This window comes from Hydra viridissima, unplaced genomic scaffold (genome assembly GCF_058129835.1).
Source record: "Hydra viridissima isolate aposymbiotic clone 2 unplaced genomic scaffold, HvirCarnegie_v1 scaffold_3, whole genome shotgun sequence".
Classification (NCBI taxonomy): domain Eukaryota; kingdom Metazoa; phylum Cnidaria; class Hydrozoa; order Anthoathecata; family Hydridae; genus Hydra; species Hydra viridissima.
The window spans coordinates 6,599,929-6,611,992 of record NW_028324302.1 but is presented as its reverse complement, the minus strand read 5'-3'; the positions used below and the strand labels follow the sequence as shown (position 1 = coordinate 6,611,992).

At 28.5% G+C, this 12,064-nt stretch overlaps 2 protein-coding genes across 2 annotated transcripts; one reads left to right on the top strand and one right to left on the bottom strand.

Moving 5' to 3' along the window:
- The first annotated feature begins 1,827 nt into the window (after positions 1-1,827).
- LOC145180449 (alpha-1A adrenergic receptor-like) lies at positions 1,828-3,150 on the top strand. The gene has a single exon (XM_080055339.2). It carries the CDS (start codon positions 1,927-1,929, stop codon positions 2,902-2,904), a length of 978 nt encoding a protein of 325 aa, XP_079911465.2. The 5' UTR covers positions 1,828-1,926; the 3' UTR covers positions 2,905-3,150.
- A 1,439-nt stretch (positions 3,151-4,589) lies between these two features.
- On the bottom strand, positions 4,590-12,064 carry LOC145180378 (uncharacterized). The gene is made up of 8 exons (XM_090082751.1): positions 11,692-12,064; positions 7,850-8,933; positions 7,222-7,321; positions 6,664-6,745; positions 5,595-5,665; positions 5,258-5,353; positions 4,979-5,119; positions 4,590-4,893 (listed from the first exon to the last, which is right to left on the bottom strand). Exons 1-8 carry the CDS (start codon positions 12,030-12,032, stop codon positions 4,841-4,843), a joined length of 1,968 nt encoding a protein of 655 aa, XP_089938877.1. The 5' UTR covers positions 12,033-12,064; the 3' UTR covers positions 4,590-4,840.

The window sequence follows — 12,064 nt, the reverse complement described above, 5'->3', positions numbered from 1 at the left end:
TTGAGATATCATTCCTATAAGATTACTACATTCGGAAACAAAGAAAAAAACAAGAAATTTAGATTTTAACAATTTCCTGCAGAACTTGCTTTTGTTTCCTCGTTATTTTTTTGATTATCTGTGAAATCTCTTTTATAAGCTTTTTTATTTTCGCTTATTTTATACAATAAAATTTTATGTTATTTATAGGTGATAAAAGGGATGCAATTACAAACTGTTGTTGTTGCTATATGCGTTGCTATGAACAATCGTTTAGATATGATGACAAAATCAGTATTCTAAACAGCTTTTTAATACGCACAAAGAATAAAAAAACATTTCCTATTGAAAAATAGGTAATTTTTTTTCTCAAAACAAATGAAAAAATATATATAATGAAAAAAAAAGCTTAAAAGAATAAAGGTAGTGTGGAGGCATGTTCTGAGTTGATTTGTAACAGTTAACAGAAAATATAAATTACCCGAGCGTTAAAATGATTTTTATGTGTTACATCTGCAGAAAATAATGATAAAATATTTTTTAAATCTTAAAACATCTTCCAGTCGCGGATTTCCTCAGTAGTTAATGAAACTTAAAAGTATTTTTTTTTTTGAGTTACTTAATGGAATACAAGATCAAATGTTTAAAAAGAAAATAATTTTAGACCATTTATAAAAAAAAAAAAAAAAAAGTTTTGTGTGAAGAGTTGAAAGTCTAAAAAATTCGTGTTGAACAATTGAACGTCCCGTTTACTCATTCTTAGCTTAAATTAGAAATCTGGTTTATAAGTCAAGTTAGGCATGGTTGACCTTAACAACAGAGTTGTTCTGATATAACTATCCCTAGACCAACTTCCGCAATAATACCTTTTAATAATAGTCCATCCAGTTAACTATTTTCGAGGAAACCTTGAGCCTATAATTGTAACAAATCGATAATTAGTAAACACGCCAGATCTTTTTGATTTATTTAAAGGAATCAAGTTTGCCTTCTTCACAATGTGAGCCACGCATTAGCACTTTATTCTCAAGTGGAAATGGAACAACATGGAGGAATAATGAATTATAAGAAAGCAAATTCCAGAAAAACCTGGAACTTATTTCAGAGAGTTAATTAAAAATTTATTTTATATGATATATAAATATTTTAAACTTTTATTCTTACTACATTTTTGATGCTGCAGAAGATTTAGCTTTTGTAATAAATAAATTTATAATAAGCTCTATTAGATAGAGTCTTTTTAGATTATTACTTATTTAAAAAAAACTATCAATTGAAAAATAAGGCAACATCTTGATGTTGGAATATTCTGGTATTAGAATTATTTTTTTAAATTGAAGCGTTCAAAATATGTTTTTAATTGACACTTAAATTTTTAAATTTTCAAAATAAGTTTAAAATTGACACTTAAAATTTCAAATATGTAAAATTGATTCAGTTATGTTTTTTCATCAGCTTAAAAACAGTTTACCATTTTTTTTATTTGCTGAAAGAAAGCTTTTAAGATGGAATAGCTTAAAGGTGAAAGTATTTCTACATTTCTGCTTTGCAATTTGTACTTGCATAAAACCATAATAAAGAAGAAATAAAGAAGTATCGTCAAATATTTAATTCAAACTTTTTAGTTTAGTTTGACCTAAATTTCCAACAGAGAAGAATTCCTTACCCAAAACTCTCGAATTTTTTACTCAAAACCTTCGACTCCCCTACCGAAAACCTTATATGATAAAGGAGCACAATTATTTTTTCATCCTATATTACAAATTTGAATATTATTATTCAAATATTCTATATTACATAACTCAAACGGAGCTATATATCTAACACACCATTAAATATTGCATAACTTATATTGCAGATTGTAAATAGTTTCTTATCTTTATATAAACAGCAATAAAAATTGTGGAATAATATAAGCTAAAGATTTTTAGAAAGAAATACGAAACCATGATTTGCTGGCGTACAAAATTACTTCAACCACCAAAAATAATGATCTTTGCTGTTTTACTTTCTGTTGCAACTGTATTGGCAACTGTTTGCAACTCTCTTGTATTGATTATCATCTTGCGGATGAAAAAAAGATCAATATCCTATCATATTTTGTTATCGCTTTGCATTGCTGATGTGCTTGTCGGATTTATACTTGGTCCACTTACAATTACACAAGTTCTAGACGCTGATTTAATATCAAATTGTATTGCCCATTACATTCGTGGACATATAGTAGTTTTACTTGTTGGTTCGTCATTGTTAACATTAATACTGGTGTCATACGATCGATACTTGTTACTGACGAAATTGTCTAACTACAATCAGTATATTACAAATCAAAAAGCAGCTTTACTCATTTTGTTATCTTGGATATTTCCTGGATTAATACCTATTGCTAAGCAATTTAGTATGATAACGTATCTTATTTTGCGCATTATAAACTACACAATTCCCTTGGTTGCTCTAGCAGTATTTTATTTTTTAATAACCAAAGAAGTTAGCAAAAGAGAAGGAGAGTTTTTACAACGTAAAAAAAGCCGATTTGTAGCTGGTAATTGTTCATCATTCACTAAAGTCTCATCAGATGGTAGTTGCATGTCAGCCACATCAGCTGCTTATTATTTCCATAACATAAATTTAAGAAACCATAGGAAACATCTAAGATTAGCAAAATCTGTTACGGTTCTAATCTCATGCTACTTTGCATGCATTTTTCCTTTAAATATATGGATGGTCTTTGAGCTAATTAAACTGGATTACAGCATTGAAGCACATCAAATTTTTTATTTGAGCGCTGTGTTCTTAATGCAAATGAATTCTTGCATTAATCCTGTGATTTATTATCTAAAGCAAAGAGATATTAAGAAAGGTTTTTGGCAAATTTTTAAACCAGCTTCGTTTAGGTCTAATTCGACAACAGAAATTATTGCCTGAGTAAAATAACTTAAGTTATGTTATGATAAAGTTACATTGAGAACCTAATCCCATAAGAATGACGACATAGAGGTGATGCTTCATTCTTATGCATCCACTAAAACCTTATGAAATAACTATATAAAGAGTCCATTGATAATAAATCCTTTTTCTTACATGGAGTGAAATAACAACTCTTCTTCATTTATGAAAACATCAGCAAGCTATTTATTTACAAATGAAAGAGAACATTAATTATAAGCACCAAAGGAATGTAAATAACTTTTATGTAATTTATTTCAGAGTATTTGATTAAAAATTTATCTTTGGAAAATATTAAAATTTTATCTCAAAATTGATGTTGTTCGAGATTTAGTTCTTACAATCAATTTATAATAAATTTCATAATTAATAAATAGATCTAATAGTTTTTATTTCTTAAAATAATAATAATAATAAATTCAAAATGACAACGGTGGGTGCACAATTAAGATCCTGAACATCAAAAATTCTTTTAAAACTCACCTTAAAAAAAAAAAAAAACATACTCAGTTTATAAATATAACTATGATGTAAAAAATAAAAGTCATGTGAGTTTCTTTGTTTCGTCGTTTGTTTGTCTATCGAACAGTTAGTGACTAAAATTGAAAAGTCATTTTATAGAAATGAAAATAATTTAATTCTGTCGAATAAATTTAAGGTTCTGGGAACTTTTAATAATCACACCTTATAATATTCAAATGGATATCTATAAAAATTCTTTTAAACATAATTTGAATTTTAAAATTATAGTTGCATGGCCATCAAGTCAAATATTTTATCTTAGATTTCAGCGCGTTGCATTTTTCCCTGAAATAGTATTCTGTGCGGTAATGCAAAACCTTACTTGAGGACCGCCATCAGTAAAGTAACTGTCTGGTAAATAACCAAACATTTTTATTGCTCAATAAAAATGTTTGGATATTACCAAAGTCATTTTCTTGTTTAGTAGCCTAACTTGATCCCAAAATATTTTTCATTCATACGAGTAAAGAGTTTCTGTTCTTAGTAAGATCTGTACTTAATAAGAACCAGTATTTATGTAAACATACGGTTCATTTATGCGATTGTTACGAATTGATGATTATCTTTTTATCACACAAAAATAATTACTAATTATGTTGTTTATCTTTTGAACTAGTCGGTTATTTGTTTCATTTTCAATTAAGTCTTCTTTTAAAAAAAACCTTCTTTTTATCTCTTTTTTAAATTATTCTCTTTTACAATGAACAGATTGCAGCTGTGTATTCTTTGTAATGCTTGACTCTTTAGTGAAACCTAAAAGGTAATACATGGTACGAGACAAATACAGTGAGATAAATACAGTGAGACAAATACAGTGAGACAGATACAGTGAGATAAATTCATGATAAGATAAATTCATAATAAGACATATACATGAGTAAGACAAATACAGTGAGATAAATTCAAAAGATCAACTTTAAAGAACACCTGCTTGCTACCAGCCCTCACTTAATGTCAGCGATAAAAAACTTATGCCGTAGATTCTTCAGCGTCAACAATAAAAAACTTTCTTTTGGTCAATTTACATTGGCGTTAAAGAAATTTTTCCAGTGAAAACACAATCGCACTAATTATTCCAATAGATTGGAATAATTAGTGCGATTGTTTTTCAGAAACCTTTTAAAGAATAACGCAGATAAATATTCATTAAAATAAAAATTAAATATTTTACATTTTGAATTAACACTTGCTATATACAAACTAAATAACGTACATATAATAAAAATTACAGGTTGTTATAATTTATTACAATTGAATTCCTTATCCTTTAAACTAAATTCCGTGATCTGCGCAATCAGCTAAGCGATAATTACGGTGAAAAAATAATTACGGTAATCTGCAAAGCGAACCAAAACAACTTCAACAGCCAGATCTTAGATAGACCAGTAAACTACTAATCTCCTTCCCATACCTCTATTAATTTCTTTGCTTTAAGCCTCTTTTGTTCTAAAATGAAAAAGTTAAACAAAAAAAACATAATTGTCAATTATTTGTCGATTGTTTATTATTCAATGAAACGCCTAAAAAATACCTCGAGCTTCGTTCAGCAACTTCCTTTCTTTACTTTTTTGTTCCAGGCTTAGGTTAGACTTAATCCCTAAAGCCCCTGAAATTAAATTGCGCGCCACAGATCCGGTGGTAGGAGGACGTTTCTTGAATGGCAAAAGTACGTCTAGAAAGAAAAAAGTGAAACTGATTTTATAGAAACTAGGAAACGTGCTTTTTCATGCAAATATTTTACGACAATGAAAGCATTTGAAAACTTTTTTCATTCCTTATGACCTTTAGGATGTCAAAAAAAAAAAATCACCTTTTAATTCTCTAGCTTTTAGTTTTGATTGCCTTGTTCCGTTGATTACTTGCCTCATTTGAAGTATCGGTGAATAACTCTTTATTGCTTCGTGAGCTGAAAAAGAACAACCTTAATACGAAAACAGACCATTAATGGCAAGTTGAAAAACACCAAAAATACTTTCTAAAACACGTTTATTTCGTATGATTCTTTATCTAAGATACGGCTGTGTCAAGCAAAATAATTGGCACACATTAAAACCAAAATATACAACTAAAACCAAACAATGTCCAAAATAAAGTAAAAAAAAAAAAAAATTAAATTCAGAATCACAATTGGGTGCTTCAAAACTTACCGGCTTTTTGAGACGAAAAAACAGCTAAAGCATGCGTGTCGTCTACCCATGTTATATTATAATCGTCGATCCTATTCATAAAAGAAAGATTATGAATATGAACGTCATTCAAAGTTATTTTTAAACAATTGGGTTGTCTAAAATATTTTCAGAACTTTAGTTGGACTTTTATATATAATTTTTTTTCAGTACTGCCAATGACTTTCTACAGCTAGTCTGCTTTCGTAGATCTTCAAGTGAGCTTTTGAATTCGGTAGATTGATGAGAATTTATCAGAGTTCAGCTGCAGACTTTGGATCATACCACGCACATCCCATATAACATTTTTTGATGTATATCTACCTAACATTTATCTGGCTGCGCCTGTGCTACTTTGTCCTTTTTCATCCAGTATAATTTGTGTGTTAAACAGTCAATTATCTATCTATGTTAGCGAATCAAATGTACATTTTATGATAGGAGCAAAATGTTTTCATCAGCGTTTATCTTGCAGACTTTGCTGATTGCTCACAGGTGGTTATCTATTAAGCCATGGGTAAAACAAAATTTCTTAGTTCACTTGTTTTAGACTTGTCTCTCTGACATCTGCTAACTTTAAGGCTGGTCTGTGAGCTCCAGCTTGCTCTGATCAAAGATAGTAAACCGTTTACACCCTGAACATTTACCAACATGTTAATTAAATCATTGGATGTAGCTAATTGGAATTCACATCAGATTTTAAGTCATAAAGAGATCAATAAGTGAGCAGTTATTAGTGTGATTTTGTACTGTAAATAGATCTAATTAGTTGTAATGAGTTCCCCTATATTTACCTTGTAGTAAGAAGATTCTAAAAGTTCCAGGTTAAAACTTTCTCTAAAGTTTTAAAAACATTCTAATCAACCCAATACATATTTTACAGTTAATCTTTTTCTGATAGAGAAAATAATGATAATAAATATATATTTGCAAACTTAATTTATTTAAGAAAATATTTGCTATCTCAAGGAAAAAAAATTATTCCAAGAAGCTTTTAATGGGTAACTGGCTCAGCATATAAATAAATATTTTCAAACTGTAATTTTTTTACCCAGCACTTTTCAAAGCATTGAATATATCTTGTGATTTTAAAACAGGTGAGAAATCAAACAATTCAACAATGTGTCCAAATTCTAAATGATCAAACATATAAAGTCAAACTTTTTAAATATTACTTTTAAAATAGCCTTTAAAAAGAAAACCTTCATAGAAAAAACAGCTTCAAGATTGATTTTCAACCAAGAAACAGTTTTCTTTCTTCTTCAAAAAAAACACAACACAAATTAAAAGAAACTTTTTGGGAACCTAACTTTAAGTAAGTTTATACTATAAAATTGTAAAAATTTAACATAAAACAAATAAACCATAAGAAACAAATAAATTCATTTTCTAATAAAATCAAGTTATTTACTTCTAAAAGTTTTTTTTTTTTTTCATGTATTTGATGCACATCCACTCACTAAAATAACCAATCAAATAAAGCTTTGTTAATATTGTTAATGCAAATAACAATATTTTATGTTAAGCTTACTTAAATTGTTCATAAACTTCAATAATTATCAGAAAACTTTAAGCATTTTAACTTAAATTTCATTTTATAAATACCCACCACCATCATCTAAGCTGATTTCTCTTGTTGAAAAGTGTAAATAATCAATAATTTGGGCTTCTTCTACCATTGGATTATCAATGCCAGTCAAAGAAGAAAACTGAAAAAAAAAAAAGAAAAAAAAAGTGCATTAACTAAATAATTGTTGAAGGAAGAATCTCTAATAAAAACTTGGAAAACAAAAATTTATATTTGTAAATAAATGTTAGGTTGTGGAAAAGGTTTGTATGCCATATTAAAATAATGCTTTTTTATATACTTGTTTTGTTTTTGCTCTAGTTTTGTGTCAATTATATAATCACAAATTTTGAGCTGCATCATTTTTCAAGAAAGAATTTAGATGTAAAAGTAGCTGCCAAAGCAATTTGTAATGATAAAGGCAAAGATACAGTTGTATTGCAAATCCTACAGAAATGATTAAGCTTATCAATAGTTGTGATTTCAATCTTGAAGACAGATCTTATTCTGAATGACCAATGGTTTTGGATGGAGACTTGCGAACCTCTTTTGATGTTGAACCATTATCATAAAAAATAGTTGTTTTAACGTGGCTTACAAACATTTTCCTCAACCTAGAAATAATTAAAACACAATTCAAAAAGTCTAAACAAATATAAGAACTACTAACTTCTAAGATATCTTTATTCAGACAATTGCCATCCTCCGTCCAATTCACATCCCAATCATTTCCTAGTTTATCTTGATCATCTGTTGTTGCAATTTTATCACAAGGTAGCTTTTCTGGTTCAAATTTTATTTCATTATTAAAATGCTTTTTAATATTCTTTTTTAACTTTTGAGGCTTTTTATTAATTTTGGTGGGAAAAATTAATTCTGATTGTTTACTATTATTACATTTTGTAATAGCACTTTCTGCAGAGAAACCATTTAATGATTTACAGCCAATATCTTTTTGACTATCATTATTATTGGGAACTTCTGTATTACAATCAATTGATGTGTTAAGAGTTTTCATTCTATTATCAAAATTGATTTCATTTTCAAAACCTGTTTGTTGACATGAAGGAACAGCTGCATCAAAAATATGTGGATTATACTGCAAATTTTCTACAACATTCAGTATATCATTGATAAGTTCTTGAATGACATCAACTAATGCAATGGAATTGCAATCTGTTGAGTGGATTGGAGCATGATTGTTTTGTTGAAGAGTTTCTGAATCCATATCAATAAAACTTGTACTATGATGGAGCAAAGATGTAATTCTATTTAAATCATGTAAGAACTCTGAATAAGTATTTTTTTCTGAATCATTTAATGAAATCTTGTTATCCTTGTTATTTGTTGATGAATGCTCTAGGCTTTCAGTTTGTAAAGATGTGGTTACCTCATTTTCTATTTTATTTATAAATCCATCACATACAGTAACTGTTTTAGTGAATTCCTCACCTCGATCATTTTTGATATTCGCTAAATGATCTACTGATTTACTCAATTGTCTAATTTCACAAAATGAGGTATTAGTATCATCTTTAGAGTTTTGAAAAGTGTTTTCTTTTTTTTTCTCTTGTCTTTTTCTCTTTTCTTTTTGGTATTTTGTCTCTTTACATTTAAATGTCTCTTTTGTATTTACAACTTTATGATTACTTGTACTTGTGTCAACATCACACAAAAGCTTTGCATAATCAGCATTTGCCATGCGCCTATATCTTGGTACAAAAATCTCTTTGTCAGGTCTTTTTTGCTCAATTCTAAAATAATTTACACTTGCCATTTAAGTAACTGACTTTGAGAGAATATTTTTTCATATTTTATTTTGATTATAAAACTAAAAAAGTAACAAAGTTATCTTTATTCAATTATTAGACAAAGAATCCAGGAAGTTTCTTTTTACTTATCATTTTGGAAAAAATAACAAAATTAAAATGTTGTCTGGATAAAATTAGATAAATTGGTAAAGCAGGAAAAAAAAATAGAAAGCAAATAACTAAAAAGCCATTATGAATATTACTTTTATTACTTTCAATGAAGTTACAGAATATACTTTATTATATGTTTTAATAATATATTGAAAATGATTTGATAATAAAATTATTATAACCATTTATACAGTGGGTTGCATAAATATAGTCACTAGTTTTTTGTGAAATTCTTGTTTTTTTCAAAATTATCTTTAAAACCAAAAAATTAATATGATTAAAAGCGTATTAACTGTGTTAATTAATTGATTCTCTACTGAATAGTATACAATTCAAACTCGTTAGGTTAACCAGTCTTGAGTAATTATTAATTCAATTAGAACATACCTGTATTTCTAATGTAGCAAAAATATAGAGTCAACTAAAATTTAACAACTTTAGTTGAAATATCTCACAAAATGTTATCTGAGCGATCTAAAATTTGGTGGTTGATTTCTTTCGAACTATATAAACGTTCTTCCGAAAATAAAATTAAGTTATCAATTTTATATCTTTAGTTATTTGCATTGGTAATTATTTGGTAAAGTAAAAAGACAAAATGGGTAGAAAAGCTGTTTCAGACAACGTACTATGGCAAATTGTTGGTCTGTTAAAAGATAAAACAAAAAGCCAACGAGAAATAGCTCGAATTTGCAATGTTTCACTTAAATATGTACAAACAACGTTGAAAAACCACGAGCTACATAATGATGTCAAAGATTTACCAAGGCTTGGTAGGCCTTAAAGCTAACTTCAAGAGGCCAAAGTTATCTCTATCCAAAGATTAGACAAGACCCTAAAATTTCTTACCGCGAACTTGCTGAAGGGTTCACTAATACGCCTGGTAATGGTAGTATTAGTAGATGGGCTGTACAAAGATGCCTAAATAAGAAAGGCTTAGATTGCTATGTTGCTGCTTGAAAACCACTTTTGCATGTCTCAAATTGCCTAAAAAGATTAAAGTGGTGTAGAGAAAGACTTCACTGGTTTGTAGAAAACTGGGCCAAAGTAATTTTCAGCGACGAATCCAATTTTGAGGTGATAAATCGCAAGTCAAGATTAATCATCAAGAGGCTGGCTGGTGAAAAGTTCAAAGAGCATTTTTGTGTACCAAGGATACAAGGTGGAGGAGGATCAGTCGTAATATGGGGATGCTTCTCCCGTAAAGAAACAGGGTCATACACTATTTATAACGGCAGAATTAACCAGTACAACTACAAAGAGACCTTTGAAAGTAAACTTTTGCCAACAGCGAGAGCATTTCGCGGAAGACGACAACAATGGATTTTTCAGCATGATGGCATAATTGCTCACACTGCAATCTTGGTTCAAGAGTGGCTTGATTGGAAAAACATTATGATTATGCCTTGGCCAGCTCATTCTCCAGATCTCAATCCCATCAAGAACATTTGGGCTTGGATAGACAAGAGATTGGTCAAAGAGAGCATAGCCAGTGTTGCACAATTACAGCAGGCCTTAGAAAAGCTTTGAAAAAAACTTCCAAGGGAATTATGCATCAGACTAGTTGAATCTATGCCTAGACATGTTCGTGCATGTGTGAAAGTTTGTGGTGCGCATACAAAATACTAAAATGCACCCTGACTCTATATTTTTGCTCTGTTTTTTTGTTTGTTTTTTTAAACAGTTGTATATATTTCTCATAAAAAAATCTTAAATTTTTTTTTTTGAAAGATATTTATTTTCTTATTTTGTTTATAGAACCACTCTTGATAAAATTAAAACAATTTAGGTTAACTTTTTTGTTTGCTTTAAAATTTAATAAAGCATTAAAAAAATAATATTAAAAATCAACTGACTCTATTTACTTTAATATATTATAATAAATATTATTGCTGTAAGATACAAATTACAAGAAAAATGGTTCAAGTTTAAAGGGGTCATTTTAGGTTAAATGTAGCAAATATAACAGCTCACCAAAATTGAGGACATTGTTACAGTTGATACATCTAAATGTACAATGTAAGCTTTGGGTACAGATGGAGACCCTTTATTTTATATATCTAATAACTTTAATTACGATATGACCTTGAGTAATATTAGTTTAAAAATAATGCTTATTTTTCTAAGATATTTTTTTATGTAATTTTTATGTAACACAGATAATTAATTTTCTTAAAAAAAAAAAAATTGTAGTTAAATTTGATCCCTAATAATGTACTCCTTTCCTATCTTTAAAGTGTATGCCAACTTACCCCACAAAACAACATTTTTACACATACTGTTAGAATTATGGTGTCAGTAGCACTTTTTTTATAGCTGACATAATGCTGAACTTAGATCTTCTTAACTTGAAGATTAAAAATATTTTTTACGTATTGTAATCTACATATGTAAAGGTTTACAATGCAATTCATTTAGTTTGAGTAATTAAAATCTTGAATAAAACTTTTGATTCAATTTATTTCAACTTTTTAAGCTTCACAGGGACCTAGATCTAACCCTTGTATGCATGACTACTTGAATTAGATATTTTTTTCAATAACTGAAGAAAAATCATGTTGTTGAAGATAAATATAACTAATGCAATTACCTGGTATCTTTTGAAGACATAATTTTTCTTTTCCTTGTTTGATCAGATATCAGCTTGTCTTTGGTATTATCTAGATAAATAACTACTCTTCTGTCAGGTTCTGTACCTACTGATACAGATTTCACACTTGCTACCAATTCAGCACATTTGTGAATTAAGAATCTTCCTCTTGGCAAGCATTTATCAAAAAGCAGTATGCTAGCTTTCTCTAAATTGGCTGTTTTCGATAGAAAATCTTTTTTGTTTTTAACTTGTTTTTCAGAAAATGCTTGAATCCTTTTTAACACAGTATCACAGAAAAAATACTCGTCAACTTTGCAAAATTCATTTAAAACATTCATTTAAACCTAAAGTATAAAAAGATATAATGTAG